Source organism: Mobula birostris, chromosome 13 (genome assembly GCF_030028105.1).
Source record: "Mobula birostris isolate sMobBir1 chromosome 13, sMobBir1.hap1, whole genome shotgun sequence".
In the NCBI taxonomy this organism is placed as follows: Eukaryota; Metazoa; Chordata; class Chondrichthyes; order Myliobatiformes; family Myliobatidae; genus Mobula; species Mobula birostris.
The window spans coordinates 28,865,232-28,892,144 of record NC_092382.1 but is presented as its reverse complement, the minus strand read 5'-3'; the positions used below and the strand labels follow the sequence as shown (position 1 = coordinate 28,892,144).

Sequence of the window (26,913 nt, the reverse complement as noted above, 5' to 3'; positions counted from 1 at the left end):
ATAGTGATGATTTATTTTTCTGAGTTAGCCTCTCATTTAAGTTTCTGGTCTGTATTTCTTATCACAATTGCATATATACACACAGACTGTTGAGTCCGGTTCAGTTTTCGTGAAAATATATACTCCGAAGTTTTATCTGACTGTTGTGTGATTTTTTTTTTCCAAGTGTGTTATTTCTCTTCCTCCATCTGTCCAAGGTAGTGTTAATCTAAGTGGGTTTGAGTGTAAATAGTCTTTTCTAAAGTTGTCATTTCAGTTCTTATTTATCTTTGTAAATTTTACTGATTGAAATATTTTCATTAAAAAAAGTCAATGTCGGTATTGATGAAAGTGTTTATTGCCTTTGTTGTATTTGTTAGCTATTGATCTCTGTTTGGCAGGTTTTTTTTAAGCCTTGACTAAATTTTGTCAAAGGTTTTCCCTATTTCACACAACTTTCTATTGTCTTTGCTTGTTGATATTCCAAATACGTGGGTATCAAGAGTCCCGATGAAGCGTCTTGGCCCGAAATGTTGATTCCCATCCATAGATGCTGCCTGACATACTGAGCTCCTCCAGCACTTTGTGTGTATTTCTCTAGATTTCTAGCATCTGCAGGTCTTCTTGTTTCCCAGATACTTACATGTTTCTTGAAAGAACAAGCTGGTAGTGGGGTTGTGTGGCTCTGTTGGTAAAATACTAAATAAGATCATTTGAAAGACGTGGCATAGGGTTGGAAGGTGTAGAATCTCTGTGGGCGGATTAAGGAACAGCAAATGTAAAAAAAAATCCCTGATGGGAATTGTATAGAGACCTCCAAACAGTAGTATGTTTTCCACAAATTACAATGGGAGATAGAAAATGCATGCCAAAAGGGCAATGTTACATGGGGGATTATCATGCAGGTGATTAGGAAAATTAGGATGGTATTGGTCTCAAGAGGAAGAATTCCTAGAATACCAACAAGATGCTTTTTTAGAGCAGCTCATGGTTGAGCCCTCGTGGGGATCAGCTATTCTGGATTGGGTGCTGTAATGAATTAATTAGGTCACTTAAGTTCAAAGAACCCTTCAGGGCAAGTGATCTTGATATGATCAAATTCATCCTGACATTAGAGAAGGAGAGGCTTGTTACGTACCCCGTGACAGGTTAAATGAACCAGCAGCAATAGAGCACACCTGGAGTCTGTTTTTAATGTTAAAAACCACTATTTATTAGTAACTACTTAATATAGTAACTTAAACCAGGCAAATCAAAAGTTAGCAATGTTATGTAAGGAAGTTCAGTTCAATCCTCAGGTTAATTGATGAGAGATGTTTGTGTAACGTCTGTGCCCCAATTTACCCCCGTTCGTCTAGGGTGAACAGCCGTCGCCCTGCCACTAGTGCAATACTTCGGTGTAAATACGGTGTAACGCTCCCAACACAAATATCAGACAATACACCAGAGGTGAGTAAGTAATTACAACTTGTTATTTCTTAGTGATGGGTTAGTAGAAACACATAACCTAAAGGCACCAAAGCAGTAAGTTTATCAGTCTGTGCACATAATGTTTTAATACGTTGGAGCTCACACCTCCGGTTCCAACCACAACGACCCTCCGAGCCCTCGGCCACCGTCCAAACCGCCGACTTCCAGTATCCGTCACCCTGGAACCGCTGTCCGCTCCTCACACGTCCGGCCTCCTCGCTCGCCTCCTGAAAAAGATGGCGAACTCCCGCTCAGCTCAGACATACAAGATAGCATAACAATTCTCCAGTGATTAGTTCCACCCGTATCGGCAGGAGGAGGAGAAGATGGCGGCGTGACGCAGCGTGCAGCAGCCACTCCGGTGGTGATACCTGTAATCTGTCAAGTCGGGTGCCGTGCACAATCCTGATTTGATGGAGACAGACGTGAGAGCACGGAGGAACATCTGGAGAAACTTCTGAAATGCCTTCTTCACTACCGCTGCTACTGTGTGATCCAGAATCTCCGGAGGAGAAGGCCCGGAATCCTCAGCTTTGCTTGTTGCTCGGTGGCCGGGGTGGGGTTGAAGCGCTCGGCAGAGGATGGTGCTCGGAGAGGCTGTATTGGAGGAACTGGTCAGAGTCTCGAAGTTTTCGGACGGACTCAGAGTCGGCTGTGGTCGGTTGCTTCCAATGCATCGGCTGTTGTCGGCACCTGGAAGTTTACGGCAGGGAGAGTTTCTCCCTTTTGCCGCCTGCTATCCGGTGTTGATCGGAACTTTGAGACTTTTTTTTACTGTGCCCATGGTCTGCTCTTTATCAAATTATGGTATTGCTTTGCACTGCTGTAACTATATGTTATAATTATGTGGTCTTGCCAGTGTTAGTCTTTTGTTTGTCCTGTTTTTTTTTGTGATATCACTCTAGAAGAACATTGTATCATTTCTTAATGCATTCATTTCTAAATGACAATAAACGAGGATTGAGTGTCCTCATAATCTAAATAATCTAACTCAAATATTTCGGCTACAGAAACCCATGACAGCATTAAGTAACATTACAGAGAAGCCATTCTGTTAGCCTCAACAGCTAACACCACAGTTAATGGTAATGAGAGCCTACATTCTCCCCCCACAGAATTCAGTCATGTCCTCATGACACTCAGATAATTTGCCAACCCTTCCTGCAAAACACAGAGCCCAACCCAAGTGCAGAGAGCAGTGACATAACTCCCCGAAACAGTGGAGATCACACCCTGTTCCCTGGGCGCTATCAAGGCCAACCTATGTGGGGGGTCCTTACTTCTGTGTGATCTGTGTACTCCCTCCTCGAACTCCTCCACCTCCGACATTACAGGAGACTCATGGAAACTATGAGGCGAACCCTCCTGCGAGCGGTCACCCAAACCCCTCTGCACCTCGGAACCCTCTATCTCTCACTCAGGCCCCACATCATCCTCTCCAACGCCCTGTGGTACCCCTGACGGCCCATCAGTAGCCACCCTTACCCCGTCTAACCCAGTGGGGGAAGGGCCAGGAGCCTCCCCCTCAATCACGGGGGCCTCAGCGAACAGCCACATGCACCAGTTGTCCGAGTCATCATCCCCCTCTGAGCGGGCCCGTCTCTCCCGGTGTGGGCTCTTCCTCCATCCCACGTGGACGCAGAGTCCCAGTACTGGTTGTAGCCGGCACCTGGGGCTCCCGTTCCATCTGTACATCTCACCCCAGGGGCGACAGATGATTCCGATGGAGAATCTTGACCGGCCCCTTCCCATCCTCGGGCTGCACTTGGAAAACGGTAAGTCGGGCAACTGACTCTCCACCAGATAGGGTGTGCCTGACCAGCGATCAGCCAACCTGTGCTTCCCAGGAAATCCCAAATTCCTTACGAGGACTCGGTCTGCCGGCAGGAGTTGGGAGAACTTCACTTTCTGGTCACACATCTTCCTATTTCTCCGATTCTTCTTGGCAGCTGCCTCCCCAGCCAGCTCATAAGCCCTTTGCAGCTCCTTCTTCATATCAGACACATACTTCAAGTGAGGCTTCGGCGAAACTTCACCTGCGGCAGTCCCGAGACAGAGGTCAATGGTACTGAGAGCCCTACCTTTGTATCCCAAAGGTGAATGTCGAGAGAAGGCAATTACATTGTTTTCCACAATGATAAACGGGATAAAAATAGCCGCAGGTTTTATCTCTGTCGTTCCCAGATCCACACACGAGGTATCTCCTACAGTGATCTTCATGGAATATCCTTTTGACACGAGTGGTTACCACAACACCACGCCCGAATTCAGCTACAGGTCATCCCAAAGTGGTGACCACAGGTTACTCAACCAGAATCCACTTATGCATCATCACCAAAAGATAGCTTATCACAGGGTAGCGTGTTCAGGGGGAACTACCACCCAGGCAAGGGTAACACACACAGGTAGATTCCACAGGGTTGCCCCAGTCACACAACATGATAGCCACTTGTCCAGTTCCACGACATACGAAGTAACTCCAACAGTGATTTGCCACAGGGGTACCGTCTTCCACTGAACTACCACACCCAGGAAAGGGTAAAACAGAAGTGGTATTCACAAATGTGTCCCCTAACCAGAAACACCCACTCCAGTGGATCAAAGTATGTGACAATCACACATTCGTATTCACTGGAATCAATAACCAAACTCACCCTTGTGGGCTGTTGGGAGAGTCCAAACAGTGATGCCTTGTCACTCGGTTCTTTGTTTCAAACCTTCCTCTCCCCTTCTCTGCAACGGCTTCCACCCGCTGCCACTGTGTGCCTGCTTGTGAGAGTCACTTATCAATACCCTGGATCGATACTCAACCCAAATTTCAAACAAATCATTTGTTCCATTCCCCAAGACCTTTTATTCCATATGTTCCCATGACAACATCCGCAGATGGTCTCCCCTGGTCAAAATAACACTCCACTTTGTTTTGAGAAGTCTCCAAGCCCTGTCTCTCAAAACCACAAACTTAGACCATAAGACCATAAGACAAAGGAGCAGAAGTGGGCCATTCGGCCCATCGAGTCTGCTCCGCCATTTTATCACGAGCTGATCCATTTTCTCCTATTTAGTCCCACTCCCCTGCCTTCTCACCATAACCTTTGATGCCCTGGCTACTCAGATACCTATCAATCTCTGCCTTAAATACACCCAATGACTTGGCCTCCACTGCTGCCCGTGGCAACAAATTCCATAGATTCACCACCCTCTGACTAAAACAATTTCTTCGCATTTCTGTTCTGAAAGGGCGCCCTTCAATCCTTAAGCCATGCCCTCTCGTACTAGACTCCCCTATCATGGGAAACAACTTGTTTATTTTCAAATTCCAAAAACATGATTTAGCAGACTAACATGCACTTTCTCATCAAACTACTGTTCCCTCAGCAAGGTCAAAGGTCCTGAAACCAATCCAGACTTCACAAAAGGACTGAATCCCTTTCCAACCAAATCAGACATTTCAGGTTTTAACTGAGCTTCAGCACAATGCTCAGCATCCTGCGGATTTACAGATGCTTCAACAACCTGAACCCAGGCAACTGGGACTGCCTCCTGTTCCAGGCTTTCATCACTAGTCCCAGCTTCCACTTCTAGTTTACCCTGGTCATCCCAGCTACTCTCTTGGAAGCTCTCACCCGAGGTAAACTTAACCTTGTGGGTCAAAACAAGCTCATCTGCTAATCTAGCAGCCTCCTGCAAAATGGCAACATCCTTTTCATCCAGGTACGTCTTCATCTCATCAGGGTCGCACCTTTTAAATTCTTCGATCAAAACCAACTCTTTCAAGTTGTGAACATCCCCATTTACCCCATCGGAGGTACACCAACGACTGAAGTACACAAACTTCTCACTGGCAAATTCCACATACGTTTGGTTCCCAGATTTCCTCAAATCTCTAAACTTTTGTCTGTAAGCCTCCAGAACCAACTCATAAGGCTTGAGCACAGCCTCTTTCACTGAGTCATAATCAGCTGCCTCTTCAAGTGTTAGGGCAGACTACCCTTGCTGGGCTTTCTGCTGAATTACACTTTGTAACATAACAACCCAGCTGTCTTTCGGCCACCTTCGATTCTGAGCCACTTTTTCAAACTGCAAGAAGGACTTATCAACTTCTGCTTCATCAAATGGAGGTGCCAACTTAACTTCTCGACTGGCACTAAACTTGTCACCAGGATCTGGCACTGAACCTCCTTGTGGCCATCCCTCCACCTCGAACCACCTCTGTCTTTCTGCCTCTTCCCTCTGTTTGTCCGCTTCCTCAGCCTTGGACTGTTTTAGTCGTAACTCATGCTGTCTTTGCTTATCCTCAGCCTCCCTTTTTAATTTTTCTAACGGGAGCTGCAGCTCAGTCTCAGTAGGTTTACTTTCAGCAAACATTTCCAACACATCTCTGTCAAACACTTCCTTAGATACATAACACTCCACTATTAATGTCTGTACCTGAGCCTTCCTCATTTTAGTGCTCACCTGAAGTTTTAACTTGTGAGCAATTTCCAACAGCACAACCCTCTTTGCGCCATCCAATGCTTCAGGGGTTGGCTTTGTCAGAAACCCATCAACCTCCATTGCTGCTGATCTTCCACTCAAACAAATCAAAGGAGATTTCCCCAATCAGATCGATCATTAATCAATCAATTCAGCCCCCAACCAATTTCTTCATATCCCGGACGCAGGCCCCAATTATGTTACATAAAAGCAACAGTTTAAATGAACCAGCTGCAATAGAGCACACCTTGAGTCTGGTTTTGATATTATAAACCACTGTTTATTAGTAACTACTTAATATAGTAATTTAAACCAGGTAAATCAAAAGTCAGCAGTGTTACACATCTATATGTGTGTAAATATAATTCCCAAACTCGTTAAAGCTTGGGTGGCAAGAGTTAAAGTCTTACGATGGAAATGTAAGGAAGTTCAGTTCAATCCACGGAATTGGTGTGTGTGAGGAAGGTATTTGTAATCCAAGGTGAAAACCACACTCGGAGAAGAACGAGTAAACAGGTACCGTTGATCTTCCATCGTCAGGCTCCGAATCCACTCTCGAGTTAGCCAGATGCAGCTTATCACTAAGGGGACCGTCTTCGAGGGTGAGCTACCACCCAGGCGAGGGTAGACACACCGGTAGCCTCCACAGGGTCAGCCCTTACACACACCGTGATACCCACTGATCAATTACCCTGATCGATCCTCAACCCACGCTTGTGGGCACTCGAAAGTTCCACCCAGTGACTCCTCTGTCACTGGCCTCCTTTCACTGACCGGTCGCTGTAACCGGTGTCCCACTGTGTGTCTCTGGGAGAGTCATCTGACCTTGATTAAATAAACTCGCTACAAAGCAACTGTGAACATCGAACTGTCCATCACATAACTCCGCCTCTCTCACACCATGGCAACCAAGAAGCAACTGTGAACATCGAACTGTCCATCACATAACTCCGCCTCTCTCTCACCATGGCAACCAAGAAGCAACTGTGAACATCGAACTGTCCATCACATAACTCCGCCTCTCTCTCACCATGGCAACCAAGAAGCAACTGTGAACATCGAACTGTCCATCACATAACTCCGCCTCTCTCTCACCATGGCAACCAAGCAGCTGTGAACATTGAACTGTCCATCACATAACTCCGCCTCTCTCTCACCATGGCAACCAAGAAGCAGGCAGCAGTACTGTAGACAGTTTCTCTCTCTCTCTCATTTAAAGGCACAGTCCATGTCCACCACAAATCCTTCACCACATTCACAGTAGGTGAACGGCCTCTCTCCGGTGTGAACTCAGTGATGCACAATTGGTTGATTTGGCTGAGAGAATTTCTTCCCACAGTCCAAGCAGGTGATCAGTCTCTACCCAGTGTGGACTCGCTGATGTTCCTTCAGTTCAGATGACGTAATGAATCCCTTCCCACGGACAGAGCAGGTGAACGGCCATTTCTCTGTGTGCCAGCAGGTGAAATGACCAATTGAATCCCTTCCCACAGACTGAACAAGTGAATGGTCACTCCCTGGTGTGAAGTGACTGGTGTTTCAGTAGATGAGATGACCGAGTGAATCCCTTCCCACAGACTGAGCAGGTGAACGGCCTCTCCCCAGTGTGAACTCGCTGATGTACCTTCAGTTGAGATGACTCTACGAATCCCTTCCCACACACTGAGCAGGTGAATGGCCTCTCCCCAGTGTGAACTGACTGGTGTCTCAGTACAGCAGATGACTGAGTGAATCCCTTCCCACACACTGTGCAGGTGAATGGCCTCACCCCAGTGTGAACTGACTGGTGTCTCACTACAGCAGATGACTTTGTGAAACCCTCCCCGCAGTCTGAGCAGGTGAACGGCCTCACCCCAGTGTGAACTCGCTGATGTACCTTCAGTTGATATGACTCAGTGAATCCCTTCCCACAGTCTGAGCAGGTGAATGGTCTCTCCCTGGTGTGAACTCGCTGATGTGTCAGTAGGTGAGCGAACAGTTTGAATCCCTTCCCACAGACTGAGCAGGTGAATGGCCTCTCCCCAGTGTGAACTCGCTGATGTACCTTCAGTGCAGATGACAAAGTGAATCCCTTCCCACAGTCTGAGCAGGTGAATGGCCACTCCCCGGTGTGAACTGACTGGTGTCTCAGTAACTGAGATGACACAGTAAATCCCTTCCCACAGTCTGAGCAGGTGAACGGCCTCACCCCAGTGTGAACTCGCTGATGTACCTTCAGTCGATATGACTGAGTGAATCCCTTCCCACAGTCTGAGCAGGTGAACAGCCTCTCCCCAGTGTGAACTCTCTGATGTACCTTCAGTGCAGATGACAGAGCGAATCCCTTCCCACAGTCTGAGCAGGTGAACGGCCGCTCCCCGGTGTGAACTCGCTGGTGAGCCATTCGGTCAGATAACCGAGTGAAATATTCCCCACAAATTCAGCAGATGACCAGCCTCTGCTCGATGTGAACTGACTGGTGTGTCCACAGGTGGAAAGACTGACTGAATCCCTTCTCACACACAGAACAGGTGAATGGCCTTGTCCCAGTGTGAACTTGCTGATGTACCTTCAGTTGAGATGACCGACTGAATCCATTCCCACTGTCTGAGCAGATGAATGGGTTTCCCCTTTGTTGACGTACAGCTGGGATTTTCTTTTATCTACTGTCAATTTGAAGTGCCACAGTTTTAAAGCCATAAAAACATCTTCTGCCCAGATGAATGGTTGGTCTGCACAGCTGTTAAAATGAATTAAATAAGTATTAGTATTATTTCATGTTCTTATCACAGAGTCATAGAAAAGTACAACACAGAAACAGGCCCTTTGGCCCATCTAGTTTATGTTGAACTATTTAAACTGTCTACCCCTGTACCCCTACCATCCAGGTACCTATACAAACCTCTTACATGTTGAAATTGAGCTCGCATGCACCAGTTGGGCTGTCTGCTCATTCCACACCTGGATGACCATCTGTGTGAAAAAGTTTCCCCTCATGTTCCCCTTCATGTTTCACTGTTCACCCTTAACCCATGGCCTCTGGTTGTGGTCCCACCCCATCTCAGTGGAAAAAGCCAGCTTGCATTTACCCCATCTATAACCCTCATAATTTTGGCACACCTCCATCAAATCTCCCCTCGATCTTCTACATTCCAAGGAATAAAGCCCTGTCCTGTTCAATCTTTCCTTATAACCCAAGTCCTCCAGACCTGGCAACATCCTTGTGAATTTTCTCTGAACTCTTTCAACCACTTTTACATCTTTCCAGTAGGTAGGTGATAAAACTGCACACAATACTCCAAATTAGGCCTCACCAATATCTTGTGCAGTGTGAACATAACATCCATCTCCTGCACTCAGTACTTTGGTTCATGAAGGCCAATATGCCAAAATCTTTCTTTCCGTCCCTATTTAACTGTGTCACCACTTTCAGTGAATTATGGACATGTATTCCCAGATCCCTTTCTTCTACAGCACTCCTCAGTGCCCGACCGTTCACTGTGTAAGACCCAGGTCCTATCAAAATGCAACACCTCGCACTTGTCTCCATTAAATTCCATTTTGCATTTCTCCAGCTGGTCCAGATCACACTGCAAGCCATTATACCCTTCCTCACTGTCCACTACACCCCCATTCTTAGTGTCACCTAGAAATCTGCTGATCCAGTTAACCACACTATCATCCAGATTACTGATCTAGATGACAAACAACAACAGATCCAGCACCGATCCCTGTGGCAAACCACTAGTCACAGGCCTCCAGTCAGAGAGGCAACCATCGGCTTCTCCCAAAACCAGTGTCTCATGCAATTTACTATCTTATCTTGTATGCTGAGTGACCGAACCTTCTTGACCCACTTCCCATATGAGACTTTGTCAAGTGCCTTGCTAAAGTCCATGTAGACAACATCCACTGCCTTGCCTTCATCCACTTTCCAGATAACTTCCTCGAGAGACTCTATTAGATTGGTTAGACATGACCTACCATGCACAAAGCCGTGCTGCCTATCCTTAATCTATCTATCCAAATACTTATATATCTGGTTCCTGCACGTAAGTTCCAATGACTTTCCCACTACTGATGTCAACCTCACTGATGTACAACTTCCTAGTTTATTTTTAGAGCCTTTCTTGAACAGCGGAACAACATTGGCTGTCCTCCAATCCTCCAGTACCACACCAGTCACTAAGGATTATTTAAATATATGTGCTTGGGCCCCAAGAATTTCTGCACTTGTCTTCCGCAGGGTCCTTGGGAACAATTTGTCAGGCCCTGGGGATTTATTCACGCTAATTTGCCTTCAGACAGCAAGCACCTCCACCTCTGCAATCTGTACAGGGTCCATGAAGTTGATGCCATTTTGCCTCACTTCTATAGACTCTGTGTCCATCTCCTGAGTAAATGTGGATGCAAAAAATAATATTTAAAATCTCCCCCATATATTTTGTCTCCTCATACAGATTACCATTCTGATCGTCCAGAGTGGGCATGTTTCTGTACTGAACTGGCCAAACGTGATTGGGAGGGGAAGCTGGTAAGAATGATGATGGAGCAGCAATGGCTGGAGTTTCTGGGAGCAATTCGGGAGCTGAGTGATCGATACATCCCAAAGAAGTGGAAGCATTAGAAAGGCAGGGGGATACAACCGTGGATGAAATGAGAAGCCAAAGCCAACATAAAAAGCAAAGAGAGGGCAAACAAAAGAGCAAAAGCTATTGGGAAGCTTTTAGAAAACTACAGAAGATGACTAAAAAAGATGTCAGATGAGTTCAGGGTGTGGAATTATGATATTGTAGTCACTAATGAGTCTTTGTAGCACCCAACAGTCTGAGGCATTTGAAGGAACAAAATATCCAGGGCCTCAATATCTCTTGAAAACCAAGGTTCCCTGCACCAGTTACCTTTCAACTTTTATTTTGACAGGCACATACAAACTCTACACCCTCAAAACTTCACTTCTGAAGAACTCCCACTTACCAAGTACTCCTTTGCCAGAAAACAGCCTGTCCACACTTGTCAGATCCATTCTGATACCATCAGAATTGACCTTTCTCCAATTTAGAATCTCGACCCATGGTTCAGTCCTTTCTTTTTCCATGTTAACTTGGAATCTCATGGCAATATGATCACTAGATGCAAAGTGTTCCCATACACTAATATTCTGTCACTAGCCCTGGATTATTTTCTAATAGCTTATTGCACATTTCTATGCTGGGAATTCTATGTGCTGATTAATGGCACATCTGACAAACTCTACCCCATCTAGTCCTTTTACATATGGGAGTCACGTCAATCTATGGAAATTTAAAATCATTTAGTATATCAAGCATTGGCATAGTCTGCGATCTCTCTTGCTAATTTGTTCCTCCAAATTCCTCAGATTGTTGGGTGCAAACAAGTCCCAGTCATGGCAACAAGATCGCAATTCCATGCCCTGAGGTCTGAACAGCATTTGCCTGGTGTCAAGAAAACAACCTCTCGCTCATTGTCACAAAAACAAAGGAGCTGATTATGGACTACAGAAGGAATGGAGACAGGCTAACCCCTATTTACACCAATGGATCTGGGGTTGAGAGGGTGAACAGCTTTAAGTTCCTCGACATACACATCACCGAGGATCTCACATGGTCTGTACATACCAGCTGTGTGGTGAAAAAGGCACAGCAGCGCCTCCCTCACGTCAGACGGTTGAAGAAGTTTGAAATGGGGCCCCAAATCCTAAGAACTTTCTACAGAGTCACAATTGAGAGCATCCTGACTGGCTGCATCACTGCCTGGTATGGGAACTGTACTTCCCTTAATCACAGGAACCTGCAGAGAGTGGTGTGGACAGCCCAGCACATCTGTAGTTGTGAACTGCCCATGATTCAGGACATTTACAGGGACAGGTGTGTAAAAGGGGCCCGGAGGATCATTGGGGACCCTACTCAACCGAACCACAAACTGCTCCAAGCTGCTACCATCCGGGAAACAGTACTGCAGCATAAAAGCCAGAACCAACAGGCTTCTTCTATCAGGTCATCACACTGCTTAATTCATGCTGATACAACTGTATTTCTATGTTATATTGACTGTCCTGTTCTATTATAAATTACTATAAATTGCACATTGCACATTTAGATGGAGATGCAACACAGATTTTTACTCCTCATGCATGTGAAGGACGTAAGTAAGAAAGTCAATTCAATTCACCCTCTCTATTACCTGGCATTCTGGCTCCCATCCCCTCTACAACTTTGGTTTAACACCCCCCCCCCACCCACCACACTAGCACAAGCAAGCCTTAACACTAGGATATCAGTCCCCTTCTAGTTCTGTTCCCCTAACTAGCAAATCCCCTATCACCTCTTTGACTTTCCTCTGCCACGTAATCTCCTCCCCCCAACAGTTTCTAAAGTGGTAGAATACATAGAACATAAAAAAAACATAGAAAACCTACAGCACAAAACAGGCTCTTCGGCCCACAAAGCTGTGCCAACCATGTCCCTACCTTAGAGCTACCGAGGCTTACCCAGAGCCCTTTACTTTTCTAAGCTCCATGTACCCATCCAGGAGTCTCTTAAAATACGTTATTGTTTCCACCTCCTCCACTGCCGCCGGCAGCCCATTCCACGCACTCACCACTCTCTGCATGAATAACTTATCCCCGACATCTCCTCTGTATTTACTTCCAAGCACCTTAAACCTATGCCCTCTCGTGCTAGCCATTTCAGCCCTGGGAAAAAGCCTCAGACTATCCACAGAATCAATGCCTTTCATTATCTCATACACCTCTATCAGGTCACCTCTCATCCTCCGTCACTACAAGGAAAAAAGGCCGAGTTCACTCAACATATTCTCATAAGTCACGCTCGCCTGTCGAGGCAAAGTCCTTATAAATCTCCTCTGCACCCTATCTATGGCCTACCTGCTGTTGTGGGGGATGGCCACAAGAGTACTCTGCGATGGCTATTTAACCTCATTCCCCTTCCCGACTCTCACCCAGTTTCCTGCGTCCTGCACCTTGGGTGTAACTCACCTCTCTTTATCCCACCCCCTCCGACTCCCGGATGATACGGAATTCATCCATTTCCAGCCCCAACTCCTTAAAGTGGAGACACAACATGTGCACACTGAATTTTATATATAGAGGTACTCATTTTAACAGCTAGCAAATCACTGTCAGTAATAATTTTGATCTGCAATCTCACACAACGTATGTAACAGGTCTGTAGCAGGTAATGAAGGATTTTCTCACTGGAGCAATTGCACACTGTCCATATCTGATTTGCTTGCTAAATAATGCTATAAAAAGTCAGATTTCCAAATATCACTCCACTTCTTCCCACTTGCAAATTCTCCAGCAACTTTTGCATCACCACAATACACAGAGGTAACACCAGTTTCTGTATTGTACATAAATATTTCCCCTGAACCCTCCCCCAGGTGACTGACGGTGGTGAACTCAGTGATGGCAATGCCAATGAATATGAAGGGAAGGGCAGTAGTCTGTCTCATTGGAGTCTGGCACATTTGTGATGTGAAAGCTACTTGTTGCCCAGGGCAAAGGTGTTTGATATCACTATGTACCCAGAGAGAATGGGACAAAACATGTTCTCACGGGTAGAAAAGTCCAGAACAAGAGGAGGTGGAACCAGCAACAGACACAAAATGCTGGGGGAACTCAGCAGGCCAGGCAGCATCTATGGAAAAGAGTACTAATGCTGAGTTCCTCCAGCAATTTGTGTGTGTTGCTCGGATTTCCAGCATCTGCAGATTTTCTCTTGTTTGTGACTGGAGGCAGAACAAAGGTGATTTTCACAACAGCTGATGTAAAAGATTTTGTTCCCTTTCTCCGAGTTCCCGATCCTTGCATTTAGACAGCTGGAGCTCAGCTCTGTCTGAGAGACCCATCGGTTCCCATTCCCTCATCAGCCGGAAGCTCCCCGGGGCCCGTGTACGGATGGTGGGGCTGAGAGAGAGGGAAGAGAGCAGGACTGTCCCGGGATTGCGGGTCACGGAGTCCGGAGTCACAGCAACTACCCGGAGTCGGTGTTGAAAACGCCGCCCGGTGAGACCCCCAACCCGGAGATCCCTTCTCACCTCAACCGATCATCCGGGGCCTTTTGTGCCCCGCGCGCTGATGAGCTCGAGCTTGGTCGGTTTTTAACGGCCGGGCTACTAATCACGTGAGCAGCCCCATCCCCACCGCTGTCAACAGAGGGTTCACGCGTTGCTCTATTCCCATTGGTGCGAAGCGATATCAATCACTGCTTCCAACCAATAGCGGAGGCGGACCAGCCGAGAGGGCGTTACCCCCGCTGACTCCGTCTCCCGAACTTTCCGTCACGGCGGGACAACCGTCAAAGTAAATGTCCGCTTTCTGATTTATTTCCATTTCCCTCCGAGGGAAGTTGGGGCGTTTGTGAAGCGTCTCCTGCGGCCGGAGTCTGATGTGTCGCTGAGAGGTAGGAGGAGACCGCTCGGCCCGTCGGTTTGATGCCGGTTCCCCGGGGAGGGAGAGGATGAAGACGGTGAGAGAGGGGGCGGACAGGATGTTTGTCCCGGTGGGGACAGGAGGGGCTCATCTGTGGAAATGTCTGAGCCCACGGTGGTGGCGATTCACCACATTGGGGGGCAAACACCGGCAGACTGTTGCCCTGCAAGCGGGGCCAATGGTCCGGGCAAAGTGACAATTATTTGTGTTTTGTTGAGACTGTACCGGGAATATGGTGTAAAATCCCGCTCCCCACACTAACACGGGTCACACAGACCAAAGAACAAACTGCCGGAGGAACTCAGTGGGTCGGGCAGCATCTGTGGAGGGAAATGGACCGTCAACATTTCGGGCCGAGACCCTCCCTCTGGACTGAGAGTGGACGGGAAATAGTCCGAGAAAAGAGGTGAGGGGTGGGGATGGGGCAAGAGCTGGGGAGTGAGAGGTGGGTCCAGGTGAGGGGGAGGTGGGAAGGTGGAAATAGTGACGGGGGTGGGAGGTGAGTGGTTGGGGCAACACGGGGCTGCAGAAAATGGAAATTAAATCCATAGAGGATTAACAAAGAGGTTAGAGAGTATTTGTTATGGAGAGTGCAATGAAGATTCACCAGACTGATCCCCGGTGGTGGGGTCATCATATGAAGAAGGATCAAATGTGTTAACCCTTTCATTTAGAGAATCGAGGACTGAGAGGTGAACACATTGAAATGCACAACATCATTACCGGCTGAACCAGGGATCCCAGTCTCTGAAAAAGGGGGTGGACTGTCCAGGACTGAGATGAGGGGAAATGTCTCCATTCCGAGGGTGGTGAATGTCTGTAAATCCCCACCACAGAGGGCGGTGAAGACTCAGTGATCGTCCTCACATAAAACAAAGGCCGACAGATGTGTGGAGACCAGAGGGATCGAAGAAATAATGATCGTGCAGAAACATGTGGCTGAGATGGGAGAGCAGCCATCATCTTGTTGATGGTTGGAGGGGCTGAATGGCCACCTCCTGCTGTTTCTCACTTGATGTTTCAGTGTTCCTGTCCAGTGAGGCTGGAGGAATGTGAATAGAAATGAGTGTTTACAAACATGGACGGATTTAAATGAAACCTGCACATTTCCGTTTTGGGTCTGAATTGTGTGTTGGACCAGGATGGGAATCGAGCCCGTGACTCTGTGACCTTGGGGTGGAGGGAAAGGGACAGGGAAGATATGGAGGGAAGAAGTAAAAATGTATCTGGTGTAAATATGGAATAATGTGGGAAATGCGGCAGATGGGTCGGGCAGCGTGTGAGGGGCGAGGAGCAGAGTCACCGGATCAGATGGGAGACCCTCCACCAGCACATGATCCCGTTTCCTGTTCACGTTTTCCCGCAGATCTGCAGCATCTGCCGGTCACTGCTGGAGTGTACGTGTAACTTCATCTTTCGCCCGTTCAGAAAAGGCAGTGAGATCCGGATCTATCACGTCCTCTCGTTGTGGGTGGACAATGATTTATTCTGGAATATTTTCAGCATGTTTCCATATAACCACATAACAATTACAGCATGGAAACAGGCCATCTCGGCCCTTCTAGTCCGTGCCAAATGCTTTCTCTCACCAAGTCCCAGACCTCAGACCATAACTACTGGGCCGAGGCCTGGGACTAGGCCTCATTCCACTGTTTTTACCTGCTGAAGAGCAGCCAATGTTTCTGGCTATATGACCCATTTATGTGAGAACTTAGCCTTTTGTATTTATCTGAGCTTTTCATAAGTTTAGTTATACTTTAGTACAGTTTAGTTCAGCTTCACTCCAGAATTTCCAAAGCAACAACCCATTCAGTCAAATAGTTCCACACAATTAAAATAGTTTACAGTATTACATTTTTAAATTTTTTGTTTTGTACTACTTATATAATTTAACTATTTAATATGTATATTCTTATTTTAAATCACAATGGTTAAAATCTATTGTTATGAATTAGGTTCTATTGCTGCCGCAGAGACAATGAATTCCATGACATCTGCCGGTGCTATTAAACCTGATTCTGATAATTGGTCTGGGAGACCCACCACCGGTCACCTGATCCCGGTTACCGCAGATCGTAATGCGAGATTGAAGCCTTTTCTATTTATTTGTGTTCCTCAGTTGTGTTAAGTTTCCCTCTGTGGTTCCAAAGCAGAAGCTCAGTCTATCTAATATTTCCACAAAATTAAAAGGGGGAATTTGTTTATTCTTATCACGTACTGAGCTACAGTGAAAATCTTGCCTGACCTACCATCCACACAGATCGATACATTACAACAGTACATTGAGCTGATATACGACAAAACAATAACTGTAACAAAGCATTATGGCTGCAAAGAAAGTGCAGTGCAGATAGACATATGGGGCAGGGTCACGTCGAGTTACATTGTGAGGTCGAGTCCATTTTATTGGACTGGAGACCATTAATTTGGCTTACAACTGCAGGCAGGAAGCTGTCCATGAGCCCGGTGGTAAGCACTTTAAGGCTTTTGTATCTCTTCCCCGATGGGGGATTGGGTTTGCAGCAATAATGTCCAAAGTTGTGGGCATCTTTGAGTACACGGCTTGCTTTCCCGAGGCAGGGGGAAGTGCAGGAAGAGTCCACAGAGGGGAGGCTTGTTTCTACGATGTTTCCAGATGAGACCAAAGTTCTCTGCAGTTCCTTGCAGTCATGGGCAGAGCTTTAGCCATACAAAGGTGTGAAATATTGACAAGAAGCTCAGAGACCTCGGCCTTCACCCTGCCTTGTGCAGCTGGATCCTGGACTTCCTGTCAGATGGCCGGCAGGTGGTAAGAGCGGGCTCCCTCACCTCTGTCTCTCTGACCCTCAGCACACACGCCCCACAGGGTTGTCTCCTTGGCCCCCTCCTTTACTCTCTGTGCACCCATGACTTGTGTCGCCACCCACAGCTCCAATCTGTTAATTAAATTTGCTGATGACACTCCATTGATTGGCCTAATCACAAATAATAACTTTCAATTGATCAAATGCTTCCTGACAAGGCTCGGTCCAAACAAACTTTTCACTCTTCTTCAGGAGAATAGTCAGAGGAAGAGCAATATCAGCAAAGTTCTTCCAGAACTTACGATAATATCCAACCATTCCCAGAAACCTTCCAAGAGCCTTCTTACCAGTCTGTCACAAAATCTGTGGGTCATCTGTCTAAGAAAAATAACAAGATGGCTTGAGTCGCAAAAGTAGATTGAGGTGCTTTTATTTACAAAAATAGTGGAAAAACAAAATATATACAGCTTGCAATTGTCACCTGTCTGATTAACAGCCACCCTCAGACTAAACAGAAAAAAAAACGACCCAAGGCTTATAACTGCTAAGCCAATCCCCCTAGACTAACCAAAAGCTAATTAACTCAATTATCTTCCATTTCACACAATCTGAAACTCTACCACCAGTTCTCACAATAAACATAGACTTCATCATAGGATTCACCATTTCCCAGTTAAATAACTTAAATAAACCCCAAAACTTTACCACAAGATGAGTAATTAGGTAACATAACCCTTGTCCCAGGTAAAGATGGTATCCTCCACCATCGGCACACCTGTGCAGGTTGCTGCTGCCTCTATATAAGACAGCTCTATGCAGCAGATCTGTTTCAGACCCAGTGACTGTGGAGGAGAGAGACGACAGATTATCATGACACTTCGTCAAAACACTTACTGGAAAGATGAATATGAATAAATTGACCTGAGATAATAAAACTGTGACATAGTGTGTTTCTTTTTTTCATACCTGTTACTGCTGGGGATGAGTGTAAAATTGTGACTGTTGATTTATTGTGACGTGTGCACTCACCACAATAACAAAGGGGAATAATGTGCGTGGATGACCCTTTGAGTGTTTTACCAAGTGTGCCATGAGACGTCTGTAATCAGTGACGGGCCTTCGTCACACAGTCGGAATAGGAACTTCAGAAATGGCCTGGATTTTGCCTGCACAGGAGCCAACTTGCCTTGACCTACAACACAGCCAAGACAGATCACAGTGGCATGGCCAAATTCACTCTTAGCTGAGTCAGCTGTAAGGTTGGCCCTGGAAAGCCTGTCAAACAGCTTTTCTACTACAGAGATATGCTCTTCCCAAGTGTCACTCCCTGTGACGAAGTCATCAATATAGGCATCTGTGTGTCCTAACTCTTGAATTACAGGAGCAGTCATTCTCTGGAATGTTCCTGGAGCATATTTCATTTCAAATGGCGAAACATTGTATTTATACAACCCAGAAGGTGTCACAAATGCAGAAATTTCTCTACCTCAGTCCGTCAATGGAACACACCAATACCCTTTCAACAGATCAATCTTTGTAAGAAATTACCTTTTCCAATCTTATTGATGCAATCATCCACCCTAGGGATAGGATAGGCATCTGTTTTTATTACTGCATTTACCTTCCTATAATCAGTGCAAAATCTAACACTACCATCAGGTTTGGGCACAATAACGCAGGGTGAGCTCCAATCTGATGTTGAAGGCCTAATAATACTATTTTCCAGCATATATTCAATTTCCTGCTCAGCCAATTTACACCTTTCTACATTCATGCAATATGGGTGTTGTTTAATAGGTTTGGCTTGACCAATATCTATGTCATGTACTGCGACCGTGGTTTGCTTGGGAACATCGGGAAATAAATCTTTAAACTTCAGAATTAATTCCTTCAGCTGTTGTTGTTGCTTTGGCTGCAGATGAGCCAACTTGTTGTCAATGTTTTCGAGAACAACAGTGTTCATTAGCCTAACTGGGACCATGTTTGGCTTGTGTAAAGTCTCAGACAAGTCAATTGTTTCATTCTCAGGGTTGCCAGATTGATATGTTTGACAACACTCACCGATGGTGCCTGCTTGTCAGAATAAGGCTTTATCATATTGATGTGTACCACCTGTGTTAGCTTACGTCGGTCGTGTGTTTTAATAACATAATTCACATCATTAATTTGCGAGACTATTTCATACGGTCCATTGAATTTCGCTTGAAGTGGATCCATCAACATTGGAGATAAGGCAAGCACATTATCCCCCACCTAGTATTTTCTTTTGTTTTAGTCCGCTTATCAAACCAACACTTCATTTTGTTTTGAGAAATCTTTAAGATTCGTCTGGCTAGACTACAGGCTTGGTGTAGTTTATTTTTGAAATTCAAAACATAGTCTAACAAGTTAACATATACCTCCCCATCAATCCACTGTTCCTTTAACAAGGTCAAAGGTCCCCTCACTCTATGACCAAATACAAGTTCAAATGGACAAAAGCCCAGTGACTCCTGTACCGACTCTTTTAAGCCTGATTTATACTAATGCATCAAGTGTACGCCGTACCCTCGCTGTACCCTACGCCGTAGGGTGACAGGCATCTCCTCAAAAAAGTAACTCACGCGTCGCGGTGACGCAGACCGCAACCACTGTGATTGGTCCGCTTGGTAGCATCGCATTTCCTCCTACACATTTCTGGTTGCTTTTCTCCGCCATGTCTGTACACTGATGCGAAATAAATGCTTGGAGACAATGAACCAAATCGTCCAATCTACCTGCCAACATCTGAAAATATTTGAAATGCATTTCCTTGTCCATGTCTCTCACGAAGAAGCTCAACAGTGTCAGAGAAACCCCACCACCAACTTGCATTTTGCTGGTGAAGTGCAGAGCGATGCAGACACAACTACGCATGCTCGCTATGGCGTAGGGCTACGCAAAAATTAAATCGGGCCTACGGTGTAGGATATGGCGTATCCCGAACGCACAAGTATAAATCAGCCTTTACGGTGAACAAAAGCAAATGTATTCCTTCAGATGCTGCCTCGCCTGCTGCGTTCACCAGCAACGTTGATGTGTGTTACTTGAATTTCCAGCATCTGCAGAATTCCTGTTGTATTCCTTCATCCCAGTCTTGTCCATTTTCAACACAGTACGTCTTAATCATTGTTTTGAGGGTAGAATGAAATCTTTCTAAAGCCTCTTGTGATTCCGGATGGTACGTAGACGATGTAATTTGTTTAGCTCCCAGTTCATAAACTACCTGCTGGAATAATCCAGATGTAAAATTACTTCCTTGGTCAGACTGGATTTCTTTAGGCAAACCAAATAAAGTTAAAAAACTTGTTAGGAGCCTTTGCCACAGTTTTAGCTTTAATATTGCTTTAATATTTAGCTTTAATAAAATTTGAAAAAGGGTTCACCGAATGCAGGTATAGGCCGGAGTGGGGCCACTAGGGTGACCTGATTAGGTTTACCCACAACTTGACAACTGTGACAGGTTCTGCAAAAGGTCACAATATCCTTCCTCAAATTCGGCCAGTAAAATTCTTTCATAATCCTGTTTAGAGTTTTATTCATGCCAAAATGGCCACCTACGGGCATACTGTGGGCCGAAGTTAAAATTTCAGTCCTATAAACTTTAGGAACAATTGCCCATTCCTCACTCGCAGGTATAGCAGGTGGCCTCCACTTCCTCATTAACACTCCATCCTTGAGATAATACCCTACTGTCATTTTCTTAATCTCATCATCTGAGAAAGATGTTTCTTATAAAGCTTCAATCTCAGGGTCTCAGTTCTGTTCTTCTGTAAACTCCTTCCTAGACAGGGATAAATCTTTCTCATCAGACTTACTACCTGAATCCTGTTGAAACAATGAAGGCTGAAAGGTCCCTGACAAGTCATCATAACCCGAATCCCAATTTTGGCTATCATGGGTATCAGAATCATGCTGCACAGAACTGTCTGCATTGGCAGACTTTTTAGCCATACTTCGAGTTATTGCGATAAATGTTAAAATCCATCTGTGGGTCGTCAGTGGTTGGCTTAGTTGTCAACTGCACTGCAGGAACAACTTTACCATCTGCCAGGTCATTCCCTAACAGCAAAGTAACACCTTCCACTGGTAAACTGGAGCATAATCCAATCCTAACAGGTCCCGAAACCAACCCTGACTGTAAAGTTACCTTGTGCAATGGAACAGAAACAATGCTGCCCCCAATGCCTTTAATAAGATTTACCTCACCAGTGTCAGTCTCATCACCGAACTAATATAAGTGACTGAGAAGCCCCAGTATCTCGAAGAATTTTCACTGGTAGCGGGGTTGACCCTTCCATTACTAATACAAACCCATTTGACATAAAATGATCGAATCCCTTCTTAACTCAGTCAGACCTCTCAGTCCTTAACTGAGCCTCAGCAGAATGTTCAGAACCCTGTGGGTTTATAGGTGCTTCAACATACTGATCACAGGCATGTGGGACTGCCTCCTTTTCCTTTTTCTTCTTCAGGACAGGACAATTAGCCACCATATGACCAGCTTTCTCACAATAGTAACAAGAGAGACCGGAATATTTCTCCTTCAACTGCTTCCCTTCATCCTTAGTCTCGTCACTAGTCCCAGCTTTAATTTCTGGTTTACCCTGGTTATCCCTGCTACTCTTTTGGAAGCTCTTATTCTGGGTGAACTTAACCTTATGAGTTAAAGCAAACTTATCTGCTAATCTAGCAGACTCCTGCAAAGTGGCAGCATCCTTTTCATTTAATTACATCTTTATGTCATCAGGGACGCACATTTTGAATTCTTCAATTAAAACCAACTCTTTCAAGCTGTTAAAATCATCATTTACATTTTTATATGTGCACCAGCGGTCAAAACACACAAACTTCTCATAAGCAAATTCCATATAAGTCCGGTTCACAGATTTCCTCAAACTTCTAAACTTTTGCCTGTATGCTTCTGGGACCAACTCGTAAGCTTTGAGCACAGCCTGTTTGACCATCTCATAATCAGCTGCTTCATCAACTGTCAAAGCAGAATAGGCTTGCTGAGCCTTCCCCTTAATTACACTTTGTAAGAGAATAGGCCAACCCTCTTTTGGCCATTTTGAACCCTGAGCAACCTTCTCAAAATGCTGAAAGTATTTATCAACCTCTGCCTCGTCAAATGGAGGTACCAATTTAACTTCCCGACTGGCCTCAAACTTATCACCAGAGTCTAACGCTAGACCCCTTTGCTGCAATCTCTCTATCTTTTCCAGCTTGAACAGCCACTGTCTTTCTGCTTCCTCCCTGTTTTTCTGCCTCTTCTCTCTGTTTTCCTGCCTCTCTAGCCTCAACCTGCCTCTGCCTTTCCACAGCCTCCATCTTGAATTTTTCTAACTTGTACAGGAGGCCAAGCTTACTAGGTTTACTTTCAGGAAACACCTCCAAATCCTCCACTTTAAACACACCCTCAGATACATAATGTTCAGCTATTATCCTCTGCATCTGTGACCTCCTCATTGTCAATTTCACCTTAGCAAGTTTTAACCACTTAGCAATACTCAACAACTCAATCCTTCTGGTATCCTTCAGTGCCTTAGAGGTTGGTGCTTCCAGACATCTATCAACATCCATTGCTGCTGATTTTCCATACACAAATAAATCAAAAGGGATTTCTCCAATGAAACCGATAACTGATCAATACGCCTCCAAATCTTTTCCTATATCGGATGCAGGCCCCAATTTTGTCCCCGTAACACTTTAGAAATGAGTCAGCAGCAATAGACTACACCTAGAGTCTGTTTTTGATGTTAAGTCCACTATCTTTATTAGTACTTACTAACAATATAGTAACTTAAGCAAGATAAACAAAAGTTAACAGTGTTATGTGTATATATGTGGGTAAATATAACTCCCAAACTATTGAGCTCAGGGGAAACCAGGCTTGGAGTCTTGAGATGGTGAACTATGAAAGTTCAGTTCAACCACAGAATAGTTGAGGAGAGAGAGATATTTGTAATCCAGGGTAAATGTCGAGAGAAGGCAATAACGTTGAATTCCACAGCATCCATGGTGGTAAAACGAGAGAACAGTCGCTGTAGATTTCATCCGTCGTTGTTCCAAATCCACATACAAATTATCACCAAAAGTGACTTGTCACAAGGGATATCGCCTTCAAGTGAATTTCCACACCACACCCAGGCAAGGGTTAACACATAAGTGGTCTTCACAGGATACCCCAAATCCGATCCACTCCTATGGATCAAATGAGGTGACAACCACACATCGAATGTTCGCTGAATTGATAATTAACCCACCTTTGTGGGCAGAGGAAAGTTCGAAACAGTGACCCTTGGCCACTGGTTCCCTTGTTTTGAACCTTCCATTTTTCCTCCTTCATCTCCGTCTGACTGAGTATCTGTGTTCTTGGTTAAAACTAAACAAGCTGTGAGCGATGCAAACAAGATGCAAGTCAGACTGATTTCCATTCTTAATCTCCCTCTCTCTCTCAAAATGACAGTCCACAGCAAACGAAATCTGGGGATTCATAACAATGGCCACTCCCCATTGTGAACTGACTGGTGTGCCAGTAGGTGGGATGACTGAGCGAATCCTTTCCCACATTCTGAGCTGGTGAATGGCTTCTCCCCAGTGTGAACTCGCTGATGACTCTGTAGGTTAGATGACTGAGTGAATCTCTTCCCACAGACTGAGCAGGTGAACGGCTTCTCCCCAGTGTGAACTCGCTGATGTTTCTGTAGGGTGGATGATTGGGTGAATCTTTTTCCACAGACTATGCAGGTGAATGGCTTCTCCCCAGTGTGAACTCGCTGATGATTCTGTAGGGTGGATGGGTGAGTGAATCTCTTCCCACAGATTGAGCAGGTGAACGGCCTCTCCCCAGTGTGAACTCGCTCATGGCTCTGCAGGGGGGACGACTGAGTGAATCTCTTCCCACAGACTGAGCAGGTGAACGGCTTCTCCCCAGTGTGACCTTGCTGGTGTGCCACTAGGTTGGATGACTCAGTGAATCTCTTCTCAGAGACTGAGCAGGTGAACAGCATCTCTCCAGTGTGAACTCGCTGGTGAGCCATTAGCTTAGATGAGCAAGTGAATCCCTTCCCACAGTCTGAGCAGGTGAACGGCCACTCCCCACTGTGAACTGACTGGTGTACCAGCAGTCTGGATGACTGAGTGAATCCTTTCCCACATTCTAAGCAGGTGAATGGCTTCTCCCCAGTGTGAACTCGCTGATGACTCTGTAGGTGGGATGACTGAGTGAATCTCTTCCCACATTCTGAGCAGGTGAATGGCTTCTCCCCAGTGTGAACTCGCTCATGACTCTGTAGGGAAGATGAATTAGTGAATCCCTTCCCACAGACCGAGCAGGTGAACGGCTTCTCCCCAGTGTGAACTCGCTGATGAATCTGTAGGCTGCATAACTTAGTGAATCCCTTCCCACATTCTGAGCAGGTAAACGGCTTCTCCCCAGTGTGAACTCGCTGATGACTCTGAAGGTTGGATGACTGAGTAAATCCCTTCCCACATTCTGAGCAGGTGAACGGCTTCTCCCCAGTGTGAACTCGCTGATGACTCTGTAGGTTGGATGACTGAGTGAATCTCTTCCCACAGACTAAGCAGGTGAATGGCTTCTCCCCAGTGTGAACTCGCTGATGTCCCTGTAGGGTGGATGAATTAGTGAAACTCTTCCCACAGACTGAGCAGGTGAACGGCTTCTCCCCAGTGTGAACCCGCTGGTGAGCCATTAGGTCAGATGACCGAGTGAATCCTTCCCCACAAATTCAGCAGATGACCAGCCTCTGCCCAGTGTGAATTGCCTGGTTTGTCCACAGGTGGGATGACCGACTGAATCCCTTCTCACACACAGATCAGATGAATGGCCTTGTCCAGTGTGAACTTGCTGATGTACCTTCAATTGAGATAACCGACTGAATCCACTCCCACTGTCTGAGCAGGTGAATGGCCTTTCCCCTGTGTAAAATGACGGGCATGCCAGTCAGTCAGATGACCAAGTGAATCCCTCCCCAGAGTCTGAGCTGGAAGGGTGGTCGATTGAATCCCTTGCTCCACTTCTCAAACATCTGGACAGAGACAGCAAAACTGTGTTTGAGATCCTAGGAGCTAAATTCCATCTCGTTTTTAACCTGTAAAAAGATTTACAAAATCCATCACTGGGTTAGGACAACATTTCAGATGAGATTACTTGAGTTTTCAAGGTTTGATCTGGCATCACACTGTTACAGTGAGGTTCAACCCAAGTTGGAGAGAGAAATCATCTTCTAACTGGGCACAGTGCTGGTATCTGGAATGACCATCAATTCCTTGATGCTCTTCCTGTCTCTATCAGAATGGGGCATTTCTGCCGTCTCCGATTTGCTCCTTGGCTCAGTTTGACTCTCTCCATTGCTGAGCAGCATGGATGCCTGGCCCCACAGTAACTGAAAGAGTATCAGGCAAGTTGTCTTTCTTGTCATGCATCTGGGATTTTCTTTTATGTATTATTAACTTAAAAGTGCCACAGTTTTAACGCTATATAAAAAATTCCTGCTGAGATGAATGGTTGGTCTGCACAGCTGTTAAAAGAACTTAGAGTGAATTTTTGTATTATTCCAGGTTCTTGTCACAGTCACAGAAAATTACAACACAGAAACAGGCCCTTTGGACCATCTGGTTTGTGCTGAACTATTTAATCTGCCCACTCCCATACCCCTACCATCCAGGTACCTATACAAACCTCTTAAATGTTGAAATTGAGCTCGCATGCACCACTTGTGCTGGCTGCTCATTCCACACCCGGATGACGGTCTGTATGAAGAAGTTTCCCCTCATGTTCCCCTTAACGTTTCACCTTTTACCCATAACCCATGGTCTCTGGTTGTCGTTCCACCCCATCTCAGTGGTAAAAGCCAGCTTGCATTTACCCTATCTATACCCCTCATAATAGTGGTATACCTCCATCAAATCTCCCCTCAATCTTTTATGTTCCAAGGAATAAAGTCCTGACCTGTTCAATCTTTCCTAATAACCCAAGTCCTCCAGACCTGGCAACATCCTTGTGAATTTTCTCTGAACTCTTTCAACCTCTTTTACAACCTTCATGTAGGTAGGTGACCAAAACTGTACACAATACTCCAAATTAGGCCTCACCAATGTCTTCCACAAGTCAACATAACGTCTATCTATTGTTGTCAGTACTTTGGTTCATGAAGGCCAATGGGCCAAAGTCTTTCTTTCCGTCACATCCATGACACCATTTTCAATAGACAATAGGTGCAGGAGTAGGCCATTTGGCCCTTCAAGCCAGTACTGCCATTCACTGTGATCATGGCTGATCATCCACAATCAGTACCCCGTTCCTGCCTTCTCCCCATATCCCTTGACTCTGCTATCATTAAGAGATCTCTCTCTTTCTTGAAAGCATTCAGAGAATTGGCCTCCACTGCATTCCACAGATCCACAACTCTCTGGCTGAAAAAGTTTTTCCTCAACTCCATGCTAAATGACCTACCCCTTATTCTCAAATTGTGGCCTCTGGTTCTGGACTCCCCCAACATCAGTGAATTAAAGACTTGTATTCCCAGATCCCTTTCTTCTACAAAACTCCTCAGTGCCCTACCAGTCACAGTGAAAGACCTCTCTTGGTAGGTCCTACCAAAGTGCAACACCTCACACTTGTCTGCATTAAATTCCATTTTCCATTTCTCAAACCATTTTCCCAGTTGGTCCAGATCGCAACAGCAGCCATGATAGTCTTCCTCACTG

The 26,913-nt window shown here is 45.7% G+C and overlaps 1 protein-coding gene across 1 annotated transcript in view; it reads right to left on the bottom strand.

The window, feature by feature from the left end:
- LOC140207869 (uncharacterized) overlaps positions 1-26,913 on the bottom strand; it is a 118,932-nt gene that overhangs the window by 88,463 nt on the left and 3,556 nt on the right. Inside the window, 5 exon segments of the mRNA XM_072276416.1 lie at positions 1,541-1,676; positions 2,935-3,485; positions 5,040-5,376; positions 7,514-7,604; positions 23,773-24,931. Of these exon segments, the coding sequence (XP_072132517.1) occupies positions 1,541-1,676; positions 2,935-3,485; positions 5,040-5,376; positions 7,514-7,604; positions 23,773-24,931 (2,274 nt within the window).